General features: G+C 37.5%; 1 protein-coding gene across 2 annotated transcripts in view; it reads right to left on the reverse strand.

The window, feature by feature from the left end:
• Positions 1 to 24,511, reverse strand: part of LOC133554724 (forkhead box protein J3-like) — a 266,752-nt gene that overhangs the window by 91,284 nt on the left and 150,957 nt on the right. For both annotated transcript variants that reach the window (XM_061903805.1, XM_061903806.1), the window contains exons 3-4: positions 13,326 to 13,400; positions 6,160 to 6,243 (exon numbers count right to left, since the gene is read on the reverse strand). In XM_061903805.1, the coding sequence (XP_061759789.1) occupies positions 6,160 to 6,243; positions 13,326 to 13,400 (159 nt within the window). The remainder of the gene's footprint in view (positions 1 to 6,159; positions 6,244 to 13,325; positions 13,401 to 24,511) is intronic.

Here is a 24,511-nt window from a genome sequence, read left to right on the forward strand (position 1 = left end):
CAAATATTAACATTGCTGTATGTATACTTTTGACCCAACAGATTTGGTCACATTTTCAGTAGACCCATAATAAATTCTTAAAAGAACCAAACTTCAAGAATGTTTTTTGTCATCAACATGTGCTCCAATCACTCTATCACAAAAAAATAAGAGTTGCAGAAATGATTGGAAACTCAAGACAGCCATGACTTTACAAGTGTGTTATATATTTCCATCCATCCATTTTCTACCGCTTGTCCCTTGGTTCCATCCGACCACATCACATTCTCCCAATCCTCTGCTGTATCATCCACGTATCCATTTTGGTATAAACTCAACTCGTCATGTTTGGAGGAAGAAGAATACTGAGTTGCATCCCAAGAACACCATACCTACTGTGAAGCATGGGGGTCGAAACATCATGCTTTGGGCTGTTTTACTGCTAAGGGGACAGGACGATTGATCCGTGTTAAGGAAAGAATGAATGGGGCCATGTATCGTGAGATTTTGAGCCAAAACCACCTTCCATCAGTGAGAGCTTTGAATTGTTGACCAAATACTTATTTTCCACCATAATTTACAAATACATTCTTTAAAATTCCTACAAAGTGAATTCCTGGATTTTTTTTTCACATTCTGTCTCTCACAGTTGAAGTGTACCTATGATGAAAATTACAGACTTCTGTCATCATTTTAAGTGGGAGAACTTGCACAATCGGTGGCTGAATAAATAGTTTTTTGCACTTATGTATATATATATATATATATATATATATATATATATATATATGTATGACACACACACACACACACACAATTTTTCCCATTTGTTGACATTATTTTGGGGGGCGGGCTAATTTTTAATCTAGATAGAGCTTCACATATAACAGAGAACGCGCTCCATTCAGTCACACCACATTCACACCTGATGTTGGTAAGGTACATTTGTAGCCACAGCTGCCCTGGGGTAGCCAAACATTCCTACATATTCTCACTATACACCAGTGCGGAAGAAAGATGGATGAAGTGTCTTGAGCGAGGACACAACAGCTGTGACTAAGATGCAAATGGCCCTTATATCTGCAGTATGTCAATGTAGTTTGTCCATGTTTATGTCAAGAAATACACCTATAAACTGATTTCCATACAATATAGTAAAATTGGTCTATGTTTCATAGACGCTGAAGCATGAATTGAAATTCCTCTGCGGAAGTTCCTAATAACACCTTCATGAGAAATGTTAGGCATGTAAGGTCAACCTGAGCTAACCCTTGACTCCTGGGGTCTAGTGCATCTCAGTACCAAGTTTGTGTCGGCGCACATTCCTTCAAAATGATCCTGCAGACAGACCGCACAAGAACCGCACACTTGGCAGGGATGATCACAAAGTTGTCTTTCATCACACAATAGTTGCAAGACCGTCAGTCTCTACAGACGTAGCTTACTGCCACCAGGTGTGAATGAATGATGGGTTCCCACTTCTCTGTGAGCGCTTTGAGTATCTAGTAATAGAAAAGCGCAATATAAATCTAATCCATTATTATTATGTTTATTTTTATGATTTTTTTTTTATTGATCTACGTATAGCATGTTTATTTTTATGATTTTTTAAAATTGATCCATGTTTATCAATTCATTTTAAAGGAGCCCTATTATGCAAATCCAACTTGTCTTACCAATTGGTACCTGCTTATGTGTATTTGGGATCAAAGCGTTGAAGAATGGCGTAGATATTCGTAAAACAATCTTGACTTCCTTCACACATTTACTCCTGACAAGCTTTTTGGGAACTGACCTGTGACGTCAGTCACATGGTAGAATATTTACCCAATCATTCTTGCGCGAGTTAATTCATGTAGGGCCGGGTGTATCACAACATTTCCACGATGAAACCCAATGAAGGAAATCAATCAATCAATCAATGTTTACTTATATAGCCCTAAATCACTAGTGGTCCGATGGGGTATTCATATGGAAAATGTTCTGTTTGTTGCTTTAACCAGCACAAGTTACTCCACAAACTTTCAGTAAGTGCCTTGCCTAACTTTTATAGTTTGTGGCAAAGTGCCTACAACTGTGAAGAGATCGCTATTAGTGTGTGCTGATAAAAGTCCTGTTCTAACCACAGACCTTCACAAAAAAAAAATTCTGGAAAAAATACTTTTAATAACAGAGTTGGTGTCTACTATTTATGGCAATGGGGGAGAAAAAGAAATGGTAAAGTAATAACAGTAGGTTGGTTACAAATGTCTGAATGATAAGTTAGCAATGTCAGCTCCATTCGTTGTTTAGCTCGCTTAGCCATCCACCGTAAGAGAATAGCGTCACCGTCCTCTGGCAAAAATAAAAAATGTCCTCAAAACTATTTTTAATTGAATTAGTATCTATTGTTTCTGGCAATGGACCAGTTAGTGTTATAATTGTCACTCCAATGCGCACTTGTCTGCGTGCTCTGCTGATTGCGCCACTTGCGCAGGTGCACAGCTGCAATCAATCAGCACTCATCAAACCTGTTGTTGATGAGCGTCCTGGGCTTCTTAAGCCAGTGCAGACATGCGTTCCGGACCAGAACGTAGTTTCCTGTTTTTGTACAGTAAGCCAACTTGTATCAAGCTCTATGCTCTCCCTCTCTGTGTTTATCCTTTCATTGTGCATTGTCTTGTGTCGTTCCCGTGTCAAGAGCTGCCTTTTGGATCTCGACCTTCCGCCTGGACACGGACTTTGACGCCTCGTTATTGCCTTGACTTCCTGCCTGTTCTCACGGACCTTCGAGCCAGCTTTCCCCTCTTGGACTTCCGCCTCGCGCTCAACACTTCTTGTAATTTACACACCACACACATAGTTTGGATTACACACTTCATTTATTGCTTATAGATATATTGTGTATATATATTATTAAACATAGAGCTAAAACGACCTCCCTATCCCCTCTGTACACGTAACAATAATCCGTTATTACTCGTAGAGTAGCTTACTGTATAGCTGGCTCGTACAAAGCAGAAATGCAGTAAAAAGTATAAATATGATAGAGAATAGACAATATTTTTTTGGGTCAATATACCCATGTATACGTCCAGGATTTACAGTAGCATTGGAGAGATACAGAGTCAGTAGAAGTTTAACCGTTGCCAGCGTGCCGTACCAGTTTTTTAGCCTGGCTTCCTTCCTTTCTCTTTCCACCCGCACGTCTCCTCCTTGAGCCAACAACAAAACACAGTGAGCCGCTGAGTACTGAGGTCCAGTCAGCATGAGGGGGCGTGGTAAGGAGGGCTTCATTTGCATCGAACAACTCTTAAAAAGGAACCGTTTTAGGAGGAAGACAAAAAGTGGCTTAAAGTTAGGTCTTTACAGCAAGCTCTATGCACAATTTTGACCAAAGAACTACCACGTGATGAACACCAAAATGAAGCATTTTAAAAAATAGCAGAAAAAAAATCATAATATAACAGTTGGTACAAATATGCGGCTGCTAGTCTTTTGACAAGAAAGTTTGATCATATTACGCCTAAACTGGCTCACCTGCACTGGCTTCCTGTGCACTTAAGATGTGACTTTAATGTTTTACTACGGTGTGGCTCCATCCTATCTTGCTGATTGTATAGCGTTCAAAGAACTCTGGCTTATTAGTTATTTCCCAGAGCCCAAAAAAAGTATGCGGGCTATAGAGCGTTTTCTAGTCGGGCTCCAGTACTCTGGAATGCCTTCCCGGTAACAGTTAGAGATGCTACCTCAGTGGAAGCATGTAAGTCCCATCTTAAAACTCATTTGTATACTAAATAGACGCCCTTTTGAGAACAGTTGATCTGCCATCTCTTGTCTGCTCTGTCCCCCTCTTCTGCGTGGAGAGGGGGGGCACAGATTAGGTGCCCACAGATTAAGCGCTAGCTGTTCAAATTAGGGACCCGGGTGGACCACTCATCTGTGCATCAATTGGGAACGTCCCTGCGCTGCTGACCTGTCTCCACTCAAGATGATCCCCTGCTGGCCCCACTATGGACTGAACTCTCACACTATTAACGAGATCCACTCGACATCCATTAACTTGTGTGATGACTGTATTATCCTGATAGTATATATTTGTACCATGAATTGATTAACGTGGACCCTGACTTAAACAAGTTGAAAAACTTATTCGGGTGTTACCATTTAGTGGTCAATTGTACGGAATATGTACTGAACTGTGCAATCTACTAATAAAAGTTTCAATCCATCAAACCGGTCGCCCAGGGTTAGGAGTCCCCACATCTGCGGTCCCCTCTAAGGTTTCTCATTGTATCCCATTGGGTTGAGTTTTTTCTTGCCATCATGTGGGATCTGAGCAGAGGATGTCGTTGAGGCCTGTGCAGCCCTTTGAGACACTCGTAATTTAGGGCTATATAAAAAAACGTTGATTGACTTTAAACACCTTTAGCACTTCATTTTTATTTTTTTAAATCTTTTTCCTCTCTTTTCTTTTTTCCTGCAGAAATCAGAACATAGTATTTTTTATTTTCTCTTACTATTAGAAAATGATAACACTTAACACAGGAAGTAAACAAAATTAAAAGGGGTAAGGAGCCACACCAAACTGTCCATTTGTGATTATGTTGAATTTACATTACTAACTAGATCCACTTGACGTCCGTTGGGGGGTCCCCACATCTGCGGTCCCCTCCAAGGTTTCTCGTTGTTCCCTATGAGTTGAGTTTTTCCTTGCCCTGATGTGGGACCTGAGCCGAGGATGTCGTTGGGGCTTGTGCAGTCCTTTGACTGATTCAGGGCTACATAAATAAACTTTGATTGATTGATTGATTGATTGATTGATTGATTTTCCACGATGTAACTAGTTAAGTATTTCTAAAACATATACAATCATTACTGAATTTTCGTATAATATTAAGACTTTGTATCCTGTATCACAGTGGTTCTCAAATGGGGGTACGCGTACCCCTGGGGGAACTTGAAGGTATGCCAAGGGGTACGTGAGATTTTTTTTAAATATTGTAAAAATAGCAACAGTTCAAATATCCTTTTTAAATATATTTATTGTATAATACTTCAACAAAATATGAATGTAAGTTCATAAACTGTGAAAATAAATTCAAAAATGCAATATTCAGTGTTGACAACTAGATATTTTGTGGACATGTTCCATAAATATTGATGTTAAAGATGTCTTTTTTTGTGAAGAAATGTTTAGAATTAAGTTCATGAATCCAGATGGATCTCTATAACAATCCCCAAAGATGGCACTTTAAGTTGATGATTACTTTTATGTGTAGAAATCTTTTAATTGAATCACTTGTTTATTTTTCAACAAGTTTTTGGTTATTTTTATATCTTTTTTTCCAAATAGTTCTAGAAAGACCACTACAAATGAGCAATATTTTGCACTGTTATACAATTTAATAAATCAGAAACTTATGACATAGTGTTGTATTTTACTTCTTTATCTCTTTTTTTCCCAACCAAAAATGCTTTGCTCTGATTAGAGGGTACTTGAATTAAAAAAATGTTCACAGGGGGTACATCACTGAAAAAGGGTTGAGAACCACTGCTGTATCACATCGATCTCAGAAACTTTCCATTTCAAACATTAATCCAATCAGTTAATTTGGCACCTTAGAATTTTATTTAGAGGTCCCTTCACCCCTTGACAGATTTTTTTCCCAACACTTTTTTATTCATGCGGAATTATTTGACTACTAATTCAACCAAATCTGAGTTTCATGTTATGCTTGTTTTGTACTAAAATGAATTCATATGAAAGAAATTGGTCAATAATTTATGTTTTAGTGCAAAATGAAAAATGGAAAATAATGAAAACAAAGTTGCACATGTTGCCCTGGCACAACCCCAAACCAGGATTTGATCCCTGTACCTCAAAATTACTAGTCCAGTATTAATATTGTGCGTCATGGAAGACAATAAGAAGGCTTGTGCCATTATATTATTATCAATGATGGAGCAGGAAGAGGCTAGAAATATGTTGGCTGTAAAATGTCATAGGCAGTGCCGTATAATTAATTAGTTGACATTTTACAAGTGTTTCAATCCGCCAAACATACTTATACAAACTTTAATGATCCACAAGGGAAATACATACAGTGTGGGGCCCCAACACAGAGCACACGTTTTGCCTACAATGAGGGGCGGCCCTGATTAAATACTTTAACAAACACAAGTGGAAACACAACTTACTCTTTCACCAGAGCGCGGCCTCTTCTTTGGCCTGCTGGGTGCTGTGTCATCTTTAGGGTTGGTGTCTATGGCCCAATAGGAACCCTGGAAAGAACAATTACATTCGTTGAAAGCAGCTATTTAGCATAACTGTACCATGAATTGGATATGTTTGGCTTTTGTCTTTCAGCATTCACAAAATAAGACATAAGTAACAGGACTCATTGGATTTTTGTGGCCCCATGTTGGTCTTTAACAATACTCATTTATCATGCGAGGGCTGACTGCTGCCAAGTGGGTATTGTCTCGTCCAGTGGTTCTCAAATGGGATACGCGTACCCCTGGGGGTACTTGAAGGTATGCCAAGGGGTACGTGAGATTTTTTTTTAAATATTCTAAATATAGCAACAATCCAAAAATCCTTTATAATTATATTTATTGAATAATACTTCAACAAAATATGAATGTAAGTTCATAAACTGTGAAAAGAAATGCAACAATGCAATATTCAGTGTTGACAGCTAGATTTTTGGTGTACATGTTTCATAAATATTGATGTGAAAGATTAATTTTTTTGTGAAGAAATGTTTAGAATTAAGTTCATGAATCCAGATGGATCTCTATTACAATCCCCAAAGAGGGCACTTTAAGTTGTTGATTTCTTCTACGTGTACAAATATTTACTTATAATTGAATCACTTGATTATTTTTCAACAAACTTTTAGTTATTTTTATATCTTTTTTTCCAAATGGTTCAAGACCACTAAAAATGAGCAATATTTTGCACTGTTATACAATCACCATAAATGATTCCCGGGCGCGGCACTACTGCTGCCCACTGCTCCCCTCACCTCCCAGGGGATGATCAAGGGTGATGGGTCAAATGCAGAGAATAATTTCGCCACATCTAGTATGTGTGTGACAATCATTGGTACTTTAACTTTAACTTTAATATAATAAATCCGAAGCTGATGACATAGTGCTGTATTTTACTTCTTTATCTCTTTTTTTCAACCAAAAATGCTTTGCTCTGATTAGGGGGTACTTGAATCAAAAATATGTTCACAGGGGGTACATCACTGAAAAAAGGTTGAGAACCACTGGTATAGTCGTCCCTCGATTAATTAAGCTTTCAAGTTTGCGGCTTGTAAAGGTGAATGTTATTTTTTTGTCTCTAGGGTTATATTATTGTTACACAACTTTTTCAGAAAGCTGTAAACATGTTTATTAATCCTGTAGCTATACAACTATTTAGTTTATAATAAATAATTGCAGCTCCCACGGCCAGGCCCGGAACCGATTAACAGCAATTTATGAGGGTTTACTGCAATACTCTTGATGACCAGAAGTAGATTTGTTTGCACATGCAGTTCCAAGTTTTAATGTTGTACCGCCCCCAGCGAGAGCGATTGATATCGCTCAAAACAGCGTAAAGCTCCGGCTGTGTTGATTGAGCGATGGATGTCCCTCTGCGGCAGCTACGTATTTAAACTGCAGTTGCAGCATTGCGCCACTACAGAGGCGCTATAACAACAGCAGTGCACCGGAAAGACCTGAAGCAACTACCGAAAAAGAAACAAATCGAATCGTGTTTTATTCCCACTACTTGGTGCCTAACATTGAGCGCCCTAACAAGTGGATTTCTGCAATACGGAGCATGATACGGAGGGATTACTGGACTCTAACAGAACACTCCAGACTGTGCTGTGAACATGCTGTCTCTGGTAAGTGAACATAACTAGTAGTGTAAGCTTAGTTTCTAACCTTTAAGTAGAAATGTCCGATAATGGCTTTTTTGATATTTCCGATATTGTCCAACTCCTAATTACCGATTCCGATATCAACTTATACCGATATATACAGTCGTGGAATTAACACATTGTTATGCCTAAATTTGTTGTGGTGCCCGCTGGATGCATTAAACAATGTAACAAGGTTTTACAAAATAAATCAACTCAAGTTATGGAAACAAATGCTAACATGGCACTGCCATTTTTATTATTGAAGTCACAAAGTGCATTTTTTTTTTAACATGCCTCAAAACAGCAGTTCGGAATTTGGGAAATGCTCTCCCTCAGAGAGCATTTAGGTGGGCAGGGTTGGGGGGGACGGGGTTGAGAGTTAGTGCTGCAAGGGATTCTGGGTATTTGTACTGTTGTGTTACGGTGCGGATTTTCTCCCGAAATGTGTTTGTCATTCTTGTTTTGTGTGGGCCCATATTTGTAACAGTGTTAAAATTGTTTATATGGCCACCCTCAATGTGACCTGTATGGCTGTTGACCAAGTATGCTTGCATTCACTTGTGTATGTGAAAAGTCGTAGATATGTGATTGGGCCGGCACGCAAAGGCAGTGCCTTTAAGGTTTATTGGCGCTCTGTACTTCTCCCTATGTCCGTGTACCATTCCGCATGGCTGCGTTTTAAAAAGTCATGAATTTAACTTTTTGAAGTCGATACCGATAATTTCCGATATCACATTTTAAAGTATTTATTGGCCGATAATATCGGCAGTCCGATATTATCAGACATCTCTATCCATTATTGCAACAAATTTTACAGTATATTATCATACTTTCCAAAAATGCTTTTCCTAAATAAAAATAAATACTTCAATATATGCTTGACTTATGATTTTACAGCAAACTACCCATCAAATTAATCCATCCATTTTCTACCGCTAGTCTCTTTTGGGTTTGGGGCTGGAGCCTATCTCAGCTGCATTCGGACAGAAGGCGGTGTACAACACCAGTCGCCACCTAATCACAGGGCACCATCAAATTAATAAAAATGACAATAAATTTTACGGTGTTCTTTACAGCATATTACTGTAAATTGGAAAAAAACTATAATTTCTTTTTTCCGTTAAAATTCTGCCGCATGGTCAGGATTGTACCACCTCTGCCTCAATTTGAGCCAGAAAAAACCCTGGTAGTTTATAATTAGATATTAGGAAATGATGTATAATGAATATTTTAAAGAGTTGTATTTATTGTAAATAATCACGTATGAACAAGAAACAAAAAGACTACATTGACAACTACAAGTCAATTAAATCCAGTATGTTTAATAGTCATGTGTTTATATTCTAAATCCTGGGGGGTCCCACATCTGTGGTCCTCTCCAAGGTTTCTCATTGTATGCCATTGGGTTGAGTTTTTTTTCTCGCCCTGATGTGGGATCCGAGCCGAGGATGTCGTTGTGACTTGTGCAGTTCTTTGAGGCACTCGTGATTTAGGGCTATTGAAGTAAACTTTGATTGATTGATTGATATCTGCCTAAGGATCAGCAATGCCAATTAGCTTCTATTACTTTAGTATAGGCTTAGAAAATAAAGACGGATTCAGTCTACAGTAAAACCTTGATTTATGATTCCGCCATTGTACAAATCTTTTGATTTATGAACCACATGCCAAATAAAAATACACTTTTGTGTATGAACGTTGTCTCCATGTACGACCGTTTTATCCGCCCATTGTGTGCCTGCAGCGGAGCCATTTTGTGCCCGGCAGGACATCCCCTTTGGGCGAGCCGATCTATCTTCAGTGCTGCTATTCGCTACTTTGTGTGGTTTTTTCTTAGTTTTCGATTTGTTTCTAGATGTGTTAGCTCAATAGGAAATATTCCAAAGAAAGCAATGGACAAGTGATGTGTGGTTTGAAATAGAGATGTCCGAAAATATCGGACTGCCGAGAATATCGGCCGATAAATGCTTTAAAATGTAATATCTGAAGTTATCGGTATCGGTTTCTAAACTATTGGTATCGGTTTTAGAAAGTAAAATTCATGACTTTTTAAAACGCTGCTGTGTACACGGACGTAGGGGGAAGTACAAAATGCCAATAAACCTTAAAGGCACTGCCTTTGTAATATGCAACGCATACTTGGTCAACAGCCACACAGGTCACATTGTGGGTGGCAGTATAAACAACTTTAACACTATTACAAATATGCGCCACACTGTGAACCCACACCAAAAAAGAATGAAACACATTTCGGGAGAACATCCGCACCGTAACACAACATAAACACAACAGAACAAAACCCTTGCAGCACTAACTCCTCCGGGACGCTATACACCCCTGCTTAACATGTTGTATTTACACTTCTGTTAAAATGTAACAATCACTTATTCTTCTGTTGTTTGATACTTCACACTAGTTTTCGATGATACCGCAAATTTGGGTGGACCGGTACTTTTCCGAGGCGGCATAGTACCAAATATGATTTATCAGTATTACGGCACTGTACTAATACTAGAATAACGTACAACCCTACATGTAGGTAGACAATTGTTCTGATTAGAGACAAACAGACAACTTAAAACACACGTCCGCAGATGTAAACCACACACTCGGACTGATACACAGACACACAAATTAGTCCACCCACGCAAATTGGAATAGACGCGCAGAGATTGGGCATTTAAGTCCCATCTTAAAACTCATTGGTATACTCTAGCCCCTTAAATGGACCCCCCTCTTAGACCAGTTGATCTGTCGTCACTTTTGTACTCTGCCCTCCTCTCCTGATGATTCCCGAGCTGTCCAAAGTCGGGACCAGAGTGGACCACTCATCTGTGATTGATTGATTGAATTTCCACGATGTAATTACTTAAGTAAACCATGGAATTCTCTTTACAATGAGATAAAAGATTGTAAAAAATATATTCCTATTGAAAAAATATATATAAAGACGGAACAATAAGACCATATGGACAGTTGTAAGTGTTTACATTTTGCTTGATATTTATTATTTCATTTATTTTTTGTCTTGTTTTGTATCATCCCATGAGGTGTATATAATTTTTTGTTCTGTTTGTACTTTATGAAGTTTTTGCACTCGTTTTTTTTGTGTGTTATTTGTTTGTTTTCATTATATATTTGGATGCATTTGTCTGGTTTGTATGCTTATGAATCTAAGCTATCCATTAACTACTTATGTTGAAGGGGGCAGGAAATATAAGATTTTCTTTATTACTATTATCCAATTATTATTATTTTGACGTTGTTTTCACTGACATTGAATGTGCTTCATCTTGTAGTTCAAGGAATTTTGGACATATAAGTTGTCTCCAGAGTTCTACATTTAATTATATATTAATTTACATTGTTGTAATCGCCGTTTATTTAAAAAGAGCTACAAATTCTCCCAGATGTTTAACACACCACTATATCTTCTATGTACATGGACTTTTACATGTACATCAGTGTGTGAATGTGTGCGTGGATGTAGAAATAGTGTCAAAGCACTTTGCGTACCTTGAATGTAGAAAAGCGCTATACAAATATATGCCATATACCATTTATCCTGTTCCTTTTTCAAGCATAGGTGTGTAAATATGAGTTTTGTTGTTAAAGTTTAATTATCTATTGATGAAAAATGCACATCAATGAAGGAGATAAATAAAAAATGAAAAAAAAAAAAAAGGTATGTCAAAATATATACAATCATTACTGAATTTTCGTATAATATTAAGACTTTGTATCCTGTATCATATCGATCTCAGAAACTTTCCTTTTCAATCAGTTAATTTGGTGCCTTAGAATTTTATTTAGGAGGTCCCCTTCACCACTTTACACATTTTTCCCCCCACACTTTTTCATTTATGTGGAATGATGTGAATACTAATTCAACCAAATTTGAGTTTAACGTTATACTTGCTTTGTACTATAATGAATTAATTTGAAAGAAATTGTTCAATAATTAATGTTTAAGTCCAAAATTAAAAAACTAAATAATGAAAACTATAATAATACTTCCATAGGTCTGCACAAATTTCCATATACCGTATTTTTCGGAGTATAAGTCGCTCCGGAGTATAAGTCGCACCCGCCGAAAATGCATAATACAGAAGAAGAAAAAAACATATATAAGTCGCACTGGAGTATAAGTCGCATTTTGACATTTGACATTTGAAAGGCAATTTAAAATAAATAAAGAATAGTGAACAACAAGCTGAATAAGTGTAGGTTATATGACGCATAAATAACCAACTGAGAAGGTACCCGGTATGTTAACGTAACATATTATGGTAAGAGTCATTCAAATAACTATCACATATAGAACATGCTATACGTTTACCAAACAATCTGTCACTCATAATCGATAAATCCAATGAAATCTTATATGTCTCGTCTCTTACGTGAATGAGCTAAATGATATTATTTGATATTTTACGGTAATGTGTTAATAATTTAGCACATAAGTCGCATCCCCGGCCAAACTATGAAAAAAAACTGCAACTTATAGTCCGAAAAATATGGTACCCACGCAGTCTTAGTAGATGACACGCAAGGCGCCCACTAATAGTACAAACTATTGTATAGATTGCATGTGCCGTTTAGCTCAGGATATTTAGATCTCAGTAAATCAGGTCCTGCATTCATAAATTGATCGGCGGCATATTTTCCTCTGCTCCCTCAAGAAAACTAATTTCCAGCTCATCCGAGGCCTATTCTCAGCAAACACGTTCCTCATCTTGCGGCTAGTCCACGTTTACATCCAATCAAGTTCCTCCACTTCGCTGTGGGTGCTGCTTGCTTGCTTGCTTCCTTCCTCCGCTCATACACGCCAGCTCCCAAAGAAACAATGAGAGAGAGGATCAAATCAATTGCTTTGAGCCCCTTGATTTCCTCCTGGTCTCTCTCCCTTTTCATTTTCTCTCCTTCCCTTCCGAGAAGGTCCAAAGCGGCAGAGAAATTCAGGAGGTTGATTCGGGCCGGGCACACAGAAACACAAACACAAACACAAACACACACACACACCCATCTTAACTCCCTCATCTTTGCCTCATCTGCTCCCCCTGTCTCTCAGTCCCACATCGCTGAACAGTACACAGCCAATTAACGTAAGCACATGCATGATTTAGCGCCTCGCCTCCCTCAATGGCTTCAAACAGTCCAAGTTACGTTCAGCGTCTACCCCCCCATGTTGAGCTATCGACCGCTTCGATCCGAGGTGCGAATTAAGGTGCCGGTCAGGTCCGACTCGGGCGAATCAATGTGGAGCTGCTAGTTTGTGTGTCTTCGCAGACTACTCAAACCCAAAGATCGGCTGTGAATTATTGAAACATTTACCCCCTCTTCATTCATTTCAAAACGGCTCCAAAATCCCAGCAAACTGTGGCACGGGGGGCATGGGAACACGCGGGAAGTACTTGCCATCCATTGTGCACAGCGCCAACTTACTTTTCCAGGGTCGTCTTTGGAGCGAGGCACTTTCAGAAAACACTTGTTCAAGGACAAGTTGTGTCGTATTGAATTCTGCAAAGAGGAGAGAGACATGTTGTTAAAAGAAGTGACCTGACACCAATGAAGAGTTTTTGTGTTTTTTTAATTAACATGAGCACACCACTGTAGTTTTACAGACGCTTGTTGCCCCTTCTTGAGGAATGTCTCACATGTGTGAAGGCCGCACTGCGTTGGCACAGGAGTTTATCAAAAATAGTTAAGAAGTCATGTTTCCTTGTATTCAGCAGGCCGGTCAATACGTCAAGCTCGATAAATGATTCCATTTTGGGACGAGACCACTTTAAAAAAAATTAATGCATGAAAAGAGGTCGCCGCCAATTAGTCAGACTGAGACTTTCTTGTCTTTTCTTTAACAAATGTAATAAATGTCGTTTAAAATATTAATTTCTACTACCTTTAACACAAATTGCATGTAATGTATTGCCTGTCCCAGCTTCCTAAACGTTATGGGTGTAACGGAGGTTTCGGTCCGGTTCGGAGGTGTATCGAACGAGTTTGTAAGCTAAAGTCTTAACAAGCATTGTCCCGCCCACACAACCATCTGATTGGTTACATACAAAGCCAATCAGCAGTGCGTATTTAGAGCTCATGTAGTCAATGCTTCAGCGTCGAGCAGATATGTGTTTAGCAGCGGACAGTCTCCAAATTATAAATAACACCTCTCAGTCACAACTACTGCTAGCATCACTATGAGCCCGTTGACCTTCTAGAAACTTAAACTGTTTGGCTTGAGGTGAAGGCTAATTAGCTTTTAGCGTAACGTTAGCTCATTTTGCTATGTGTGTGTGTGCGTGCGTGTGTATGTGTGTGTGTTAAGGGCAGCAAAGCCCTGTACGTCTGTTATTTCACATGAACTCAATAGATTTCAGGGATGAATAGTCTCTCCTATTGCTATTGTACTATTTTGTCAGCTATAGTTATATTAATCATTAGTAATGTAGCAGCCTAGTTTTGAATGGCAGGGTCCCTGCTATCACATGTTGACAAAAATATAACATTTACATAATAAATCAACTACTGTACAGGCTTCCCCAATGCTGCAATAAATTAAGCATGATGAGTTGACTTGAAACTGTTTAATGTTGCACTTTTTATATGTAGAAGAAATGTTTTGTCATTTTATTTAATCAAAGCAACAACTTGAGGCAGTTTAATGTGGATTAACGTGGGCAGAATTATTATAGTGTTCCCAATGTTAAAAGGATAAAGCCATTGTTTACAAATTTGGTAAATAAATAACCAAAAAATGTATATTTTGTTGTTTTCTTACTGTACCGAAAATGAACCGAACAGTGACCTCTAAACCGAGGAACGTACCGAACCGAAATTTTTGTGTACAGTTACACCCCTACTAAACGTTCACGGAAATACATCAAAAATATTGTACTTTTTACAAATTTGAATGACCTTTTATCCGAACTATACATGAAGTTTATTTTCTTAAAAAAACTATTAAAAAAAGAAGCTTAGATTCACATTTGTGACGTCCCTGTGCTTTCACTCAGTCCTGTTACCCTAACAAGGAGTCAAAGAGCTTTAACTGTTAGACCAGCACACATGGGACGGCGTGGCACCGTTGGGAGAGTGGCCGTGTGCAACCCAAGGGTCCCTGGTTCGTTCCCCACCTAGTACCAAACTCGTCACGTTCGTTTTGTCCTGACAAGACACTTCAAGCTTTAGCGCCTTGCATGGCAGCTCCCTCCATCAGTGTGTGAATGTGTGGGTAAATGTGGAAGTAGTGTCAAAGCGCTTTGAGTACCATGAAAGTAGAAAAGCGCTATACAAGTACAATCCCTTTACCATGAAATACATAAGATTGCACTAAATCTTGTGCCCGAAGTCCCAGATTTAGCCCAATAACACACACACACACACATACATATATATATCATACATATATATATATATATATATATACATATATTACTTGAGTATATATATATATATATATATATATATATATATATATATATATATATATATATATATATATTACAGTATATTTATAGAGAAGAAACGCTACTTTTACTGCGCTCCATTTATCTACATTCAGCTCGCTACTCGCTACTGATTTTTATCGATCTGTTAATGCACGCTTTGTTTGTTTGGTTTGTCAGACAGACCTTCAAAGTAAGATTTATCACATGCCTGCCTTTCACCAATCAATTCAGTCACTGATGACGTTTGACTCCGTTTCACCAATCAAACAGAGCCAGGCGGTCACATAATTAACTGCACACTTTTTTTTTATTTTTATAAACCTTTATTCATCCATCCATCCATTTTTCTACAGCTTATTCCCTTTGGGGACGTGGGGGGCGCTGGTGCCTATCTCAGCTACAATCAAGCGGAAGGCGGGGTATACCCTGGACAAGTCGCTACCTCATCGCAGGGCCAACACAGATAGACAGACAACATTCACACTCACATTCACACACTAGGGCCAATTTAGTGTTGCCAATCAACCTATCCCCAGGTGCATGTCTTTGGAGGTGGGAGGAAGCCGGAGTACCCGGAGGGAACCCACGCATTCACAGGAAGCCCACCTTTATTTATAACATTCAAAATCTACAAACAGTTGAAAATAATAATCAAAGTAAGTACAAAAACAGTATAAAAAATGTACAAAACAAAGTAACTAAAATAGAATGCAAAATAAATACATATATATATATAAAATAAACAAAGTGCAAAGCCATAGGCTCACTCAATCTCAGTAAATAACTTAAATTTGGAACACAGCATCATCGTTTTCACAGCTTTTTGGTTGTTAGAGATAGTGTTTTAATGTAGAGTTCTAAATCTTTTTTAAAGGCACAAAAAACAGGTCAGGTATCGAGAAACTTACATTTATGAATATAAAACTTAGCCAATAGTATAATGAGGTTGCAAAGGTAAAATTATTTCTTTCTTTCTTTCTTTCTTTCTCAGTTTATTTCGAACATGAACATACTTACAGCAAAATACATCAGACAATTTCATATCATTTCACATTACATCATGTCCGAAAAGCAGTAGGAAGAAGCAAAGCTTATTTAATCCTACCCCTTTCCCACGTCAGAGCGTTTACAAATATATACATTCATTTACTGACCATTTTTATAGTAAAATAATAAAATTACATCCGTGAATGAATAATACAACAGTTTTGAAATATGTAATTAATTAATTCAGTCATTATTAACATACTGAGATGAAGAATATCTTATTTTCAATAAGGTTGAAAGTGTTTCTCATAATTCTTCTTCTTTGTACTTTGTAAGCACTATTAATTTGAACAGCTATTTAAACTGGATCATATCAGTACAATGTTTAACTTCTTTACTTAATCCATTCCATAATTTAATTCCACACACTGATATGCTAAAGCAGTGGTCCCCAACCTTTTTGTATCCGCGGACCGGTCAACGCTTAATAATTTGTCCCGCGGCCCGGGGGTGGGGGGATCATTTATTTTTTTTTGATTTTTTTTTTTTCTTTGTCATGAAAAAGGGACGTTTTTGTCATGAAAAAGGGAGGTTTTTGTGGTTGGTGCACTAATTGTAAGTGTATATTGTGTTTTTTATGTTAATTTAATAAAAATAAAAAAATAAATACATTTTTTAAATTTTTTTTTTGATAAAAATGAATAAAAAATTATTCTGCGGCCTGATACCAATCGGGCCTGGTGGTTGGGGACCACTGTGCTAAAGGTTTTAAGTGTTGTACGTGCATACAAATGTTTTAAATTAGATTTCCCTCTAAGGTTATATTTCTCCTCTTTTGTTGAGAAGAATTGTTGTACATTCTTTGGTAACAGGCTATAATTTGCTTTGTACATCATTTTAGCTGTTTGCAATTTTACCAAATCACCCAACTTTAATATTTTTGACTCAATAAATAAAGGGTTTGTATGTTCTCTATATTCAACATTATGTATTATTCTAAATGATCTGTTTTGTAACACAGTTAACGAATGTAGCGCACATTTGTAGTTGTTTCCCTATATTTCTGCAAATTAATTTTCTTTTTTTTTTTTCAAAACGTCTAAAACCAAATATATATTATTTAATATGTATAATTGTTTTAGTTGCTTAAGAGATATTCCTGGGTCTGAATTTGTTCATTACTATTTTTATGTTTTCGTGCATTACTTGTTGCTGTCATCATTAAACAAACAGGTTACTCATCAGTTACTCAGTACTTGAGTAGTTTTTCACAACATACGTTTTACTTTTACTCAAGTAAATATTTGGGTGACTATTCCTTACTTTTACTTGAGTAAAATCTCTAAAGTAACAGTACTCTTTCTTGAGTACAATTTCTGGCTACTCTACCCACCTCTGATATATACACACATATACACACACACGCAAACATACACACACACACACACACACACACACATATATACATACATATATACATATGTAAATACATATATACTGTACATATGAATAGAATAGAATAGAAAGTACTTTATTGATCCCTGGGGGAAATTCAGCATATCAATATATACACACACATACTTACATATACATATATACACACGTACCCTTATGAAAAATGTTAAACATTTCAGAATGGTTTTCACATGATCCACAGAAAGTTTTATAATTCAGACTCACTGCAGACCATCCGAGCAAGTTCACTCATTTATTTTCCTGTTTATTTGATGATATTTTAACTATGAGTGGCAGGAGAGTTAAAATCTCAGCACAGACCTGTTAGGCTGTTACCTTAATCTTTTGTTTGTAACAATTATTTTTCTTGAATCAATGTAATGTGCTTAGTGTGAACATTTTCTCGGTGTAAATGCCATGTGTCTTTATTTAATTTATTGGCTATTTCTATGTAAGAACTAGTGATGCCCTAAACTATAATGAATATATTATTGATCTGAATGGAAAAAAGAAAAAAGAAACAATTTATACAAAAAGACAAAAACAAAAAAATTAAAGTAAAACAAGGTAAATCCAGAAATGTGGGATCATTTTAATCATATAATGCCAAATAAGGTACATGAGATTTTTTTTTTTTTGTGCATTTCATATTCCTAAGAAAACAAAATAATTATGCTTGCAAACTATTAATTTTGTTTACAGTTCATATGTAGTGCTTGTTTCATTCCAAGATGGCAGATGACCATTATGAAACACTGTCACAGTATCAGTTCAATACAGCCATTGAGTGTGTCATACACTCAATGAGGTATCTTTTACCATCACTACTATAAACTCACTGTAACTATTTTGGCCCAAAAATGTTGCCTAAAATGGACACCTGGCGTAGTTCAATGTATGAATCATTATATGTGGAGAAAAAAAAAAAAGAGTATTTTGAGAGGGTCACAACAATTGGAATGGCCCAAAGAAAGTTATGTTTCTTCTCTCTAGTCCAGTGCTTCTCAAACTTGTTTTACCACCTCAGAAAACACTTGGCTCTCCCAAGTACCACCATTATGACCAGCATTAAAATAGAGTAGCGTAGTAGGTCCAATTATTCATTAAGGTTAGCGGTTATACTTATCAAGTATATTTCATATTTTGGGTCACTGTAACATTACACCCAGTTCGAACAGTAACACTGTGTTTGAATTTAGTAAAATATACCACGGTCCTTTAATCGAGTGATTAATTGGTGTACCACAACATGGAGCCTGTACCACAGTTTAAGAATCACTGGTCTGATCAATTATTTAGGCTTCATGAACGGGACAAGCGGTGGAAAATGGATGTATGAATGGATTTACCCAACACTAAGCATTTATCGTTTTTAGAATAAAAAAAAAAAACTGGGGCTGCATAATTACTTAAATAGCTGAATTAAATACACCATAGGATAAATGTGACACTTACTGTTGACAATGAGCCTTTTCACTTACCTCAACTTTTTTTTCCTTTGGTTTTGTTTTGTTTATTCGCTGACACTTCTCTGTATGTTTGTGATTTTGATTTTGATTTTTGTTATTACCTTTTTTTTTCCTCTTTTAGTCAGTTATTGTGATTCTCTATCTGCTTGTTGTTATGATCCGCTGCCCGTATCATATTCTGATTGGATTTTTGAGGCACTTATGTTTTGTCCTCGGCTTCACGGTGGCAGAGAGGTTAGTGCGTCTGCCTCACAATACGATGGTCCTGCAGTCCTGGGATCAATCCCAGGCTCGGGATCTTTCTGTGTGGAGTTTGCATGTTCTCCCCGTGAATGCGTGGGTTCCCTCCGGGTACTCCGGCTTCCTCCCACTTCCAAAGACATGCACCTGGGGATAGGTTGTTTGGCAACCCTAAATTGGCCCTAGTGTGTGAATGTTGTCTGTCTATCTGTTTTTGCCCTGCGATGAGGAGGCGACTTGTCCAGGGTGTACCCGACCTTTCGCCCAATTGTAGCTGAGATAGGCGCCAGCCCCCCCCACAACCCCAAAAGGGAATAAGCGGTAGAAAATGGAAGGATGGATGGATGTTTTGTCCTGTTTGTGCCTGTTGGTTACCATAGTTACTTATTATTTTCACCTGCCATTTGTTCCGGACGTGCACCTGTTTTGTAATCACTGACATTGTTTAAGCCTGCCTTCTCCAGTCAGTCAGTCTGGCTTCCTAATTTGCAATACGCAACAGATGATGACTTTTGTTCCCGGCTCTATACCTGCTAGTTTTCTCGCTAGGCTCTTTGACTTGCTAGCTCCCACGCTAACCCCTTTGGTTTTGGCCTTCTGTGCTTTGAGCACGTTTTTCTTTGTTAAAGTCTGATTTATTTTGAAATAAATCATTTGTTCCTACCTTCACGCTGTGTCCGAAGCCCGTCTGCATTCCTGGGAGAACGAACTCTGCACCACGATGCGACCCGGTCGTTACAGTTGCGTATTGCTAATTAAGAAGCTAGACTGACTTACTGTATAAGGCAGGCTTAAATGATGTCAGTGATTACAAAACAGGTGCGCATCCGGAACAAGCGGCAGGTGACAATAATAAGTAACTATGGTAACCAACTCAGAGGTGCACAAACAGGAAACAAAGGAGTCCAAAACCAAAAGAAAACATAAGTGACTCAAAAATCCAATCAGAATATGATCCGGGCAGCGGTTCATAACACTTGTGGTGAGGACGAAGGCAGTACATCACTACCCACTGTGACTGTAATGTAGGATGGGGGTGGAAGGGGGTGTTATTATTTTAATTTCATTGTTTTTCTGTATTTTTTAAGTTTTTGTATTTTTGTATTACTTTTTTGTAAAAAGAAAAAAAGTGTATGTCTCATGACACATTATCTGTATGTAATATTGGCTGCATTTCCAGTGGTTGCTTGTGTGCTACACTGTTCCAGACCACAGCAAACGTTACCCAGCTTGCAAAGATTAAATACATCCATTAGAAGAAAACAGCCTGCCGTTTGTACAAAAAACGATACCAGGGGTCCCCAAATTACGGCCCGCGGGCCGGGTACGGCCCGCTAGCGTCCAAAATCTGGCCCGCGGTAAATCCCAAGTTAAAAAATATAAAATAATGATTTAATTTTATTTCTAATCTGAATTTTTTTGAAATCTGTCCTTTCTGATTCATTTTACTCTCCTAGCCGCTCAGGCATAGGATATTGTCGAAAAATACATTTTCCCATCGATAACTTGACATCATCGGCGCCAAGTGCGCGCTCTTTTAATCAGTTAGTGCGCGAGGAATATATATATATATATACATATATATATATATATATATATATATATATATATGTACTATAAAAACAATACCACTTTTTTATATTGTCCTTTGTTTGTTTTTTTATTGTAGCAGCATGGTGGTTACCGTTTTGGAGACTTGTGTATGTGTGTGCATGTTAATATATATGTTATTGTAGCAACATGATGGTTAACGTTAGACTTGTGTAGTGTATGCGTGTGCATACACTACACATATATATTCATACACATATACATATATATATATATATATATATATATATATATACATATATATATATATATATATATATATATATGTATATATATATATATATATATATATTATATATATATATATACATACATACATACATACATATACAGCCCGGCCCCCGGCCAAATTGTTTTAACCCAATGCGGCTCCCGAGTCAAAAAGTTTGGGGACCCCTGATCTATACCTTTGGCCATTCTAGGACAGTTATTTCCAGGAGTTATCTCACCCTCTGAGAAGCCTCCATTTTACTGATTGATTTCCAATGTTGCAAAAATGTGTAGAATAAAAATTAAAATACAACATTTCTGTCAACAAAGGTTTGCATCAGCCTTTGATAGTAGGCTAATATAACTAATATAGACACTTACATCATGTGTTTCCTTCATTATAACACGTATATAAGACTTTTAAATTCATTTTGATAGTAGGATTATATAGTTGATATAGACACATCATGTGTTGCATTCATTATAACACTTATATAAGGCTTTTAATTTTTTGCGGCCCCATGGCTTTTTCAACATTTTGGGTTGCCAACCCCTGTACCAATGGACGACGTAATTTGTTAGCCATTCTTTCTGCTTCGGGATGGCAAAGAGATAATATGACAACCATATGATGTATGGTAGTGTCAGAAATTTAACTTATTACGATAGTTGTACATAGTACCATAGTCACCATGTTGAACTCTAACTTATAGTAATAACAATTCAACCCTATACAATATCATGCCCTAATACCCTACTGTGCAATACTACCCTTCGAGAGCAATATGTCTGACACTGATTGTTATTTATTACTTCGGTACTCTTGTCTTGTTCTGTATATTGTACAGTATTTTGTATTTCTATAGTGTTTTGTTTATTGTACAGGATTGCTTATTATTTTTATTGGATAGTAGTCTGTTTATTTCAATTGTTAGTTTTTCTTTTATTACCTATTGTGTTATTTATTCCACCCCATATTTGTTCCCACTACTGCACCTTAAGTTGGAGTCTTTAATCTTGTTATATGCAAATATAATGACAATAAAGTCAAGGTAAAATGGTATCTAACACTTAAACCAAAAATAAACAAAGGTGAGTGCCCCTAAGAAAAGGTATTGAAGCTTAGGGAAGGCTATACAGAACAAAACTAAAACTGAACTGGCTACAAATTAAACAAAAACAGATTGCTGGACAACAGCAAAGACCTACTGTGGCGCAAAGACGGCGTCCACAATGTACACCCGAACATGACATTACAATCAACAATGTCCCCACAAAGATGGATAAAAAACAAATGAAATATTCTTGATTGCTAAAACAAATAGATGCGGGAAATTTCGCTCAATGGAAGACATGAAACTGCTACAGGCAAAAAACTCCAAATAAGTCAGGAGGTGATGTGACAGGTGGTGACAGTACACCTACTTTGAGACAAGAGCTATAGTGATGCATGCTTGGTTATGTTTTAAAGTCATATCCAAAAAGGACTTTTTACTGTCAAATGAGTTTTGTTTTTTAATGATTCCTGCTTGTGGTGCGCATCCGAATTTTTTCAATGCAAAAAATGTGCCCTGGCTCAAAAAAAGGTTGAAAAACACTGAACTGTGGAATTATCTTTACAATGAGATAAAAGACTGTATAAATATATTCCAATTGAAAAGAATATATAGAGACAGAACAATAAGATCATATGGACAGTCATAAATGTTTACATTTTGCTTTATATTTATTATTTTAATTGTTTTTTCGTCTGGTTTTGTATTTGTTTTGTAGCATCCCGTGAGGTGTATATTACTCTTTTTTTTTGTTCAGTTTGTACTTCATGAAGTTTTGCACTTGTGTTGTTTTGTGTGTTTTTTGTGTGTTTTCATTATATTTGGATGTGTTTGTTGGTTTGTATGATATCCATTAAGTAAGACTACGTATTATGTTGAAGGGGGCAAGAAAATATAAGATTTTTCTTCATCCTGCTCCTTCTCAGGCATTGGTGTGTAAAAGTACAATCGTATGATTAAGGTATAATTGTCTATTGATTAAAGATGCACATCAATGGAGGAGAGAAATAAAAAATGAAATGATAAAAATGAAATGAATGGTCTTGCGCGTAAGAAAGAGGGACGGACAGTGAAAGACGTTACTCACGTCATGCAAGCTAACCTGACATGAACCTGCTCTCCCTTCAGGCTCCCTCTCTCTCTTCGCTCATCTGCTGATGCTAATTAATACCACTGGTGAGGAGGAGGAGCCGGAAGAGAAAGAAAGGAGAGGGATGTAATATATTTCTCCACTCCATCTCCCCAGTTGAGCTCATGTATTAAGTGCAGGCTGGTCTACCTGTCTTGTACGGCGCACCTTAAGGAATAAAACAACCGGGAATAACAAAAAGGTAATACTTTCAGGGCAAATCACTCGACGGAGACAGCCCTCGCAAAAATGACTAATGATCTATTGCTAACGATGGATTCTGATGCGTCATCTATGTTGCTGCTCCTCGATCTTAGCGCTGCTTTCGATACCGTCGATCATAATATTTTATTAGAACGTATCAAAACACGAATTGGTATGTCAGACTTAGCCCTGTCTTGGTTTAACTCTTATCTTACTGATAGGATGCAGTGTGTCTCCCATAACAATGTGACCTCGGACTACGTTAAGGTAACGTGTGGAGTTCCCCAGGGTTCGGTCCTTGGCCCTGCACTCTTCAGCATCTACATGCTGCCGCTAGGTGACATCATACGCAAATACGGTGTTAGCTTTCACTGTTATGCTGATGACACCCAACTCTACATGCCCCTAAAGCTGACCAACACGCCGGATTGTAGTCAGCTGGAGGCGTGTCTTAATGAAATTAAACAATGGATGTCCGCTAACTTTTTGCAACTCAACGCCAAAAAAACGGAAATGCTGATTATCGGTCCTGCTAGACACCGAACTCTATTTAATAATACAACTCTAACATTTGACAACCAAACAATTAAACAAGGCGACACGGTAAAGAATCTGGGTATTATCTTCGACCCAACTCTCTCCTTTGAGGCACACATTAAAAGCGTTACTTAAACGGCCTTCTTTCATCTCCGTAACATCGCTAAAATTCGCTCCATTCTGTCCACTAAAGACGCTGAGATCATTATCCATGCGTTTGTTACGTCTCGCCTCGACTACTGTAACGTATTATTTTCGGGTCTCCCCATGTCTAGCATTAAAAGAT

The sequence above is a fragment of the Nerophis ophidion genome, linkage group LG06, assembly GCF_033978795.1.
Source record: "Nerophis ophidion isolate RoL-2023_Sa linkage group LG06, RoL_Noph_v1.0, whole genome shotgun sequence".
Classification (NCBI taxonomy): domain Eukaryota; kingdom Metazoa; phylum Chordata; class Actinopteri; order Syngnathiformes; family Syngnathidae; genus Nerophis; species Nerophis ophidion.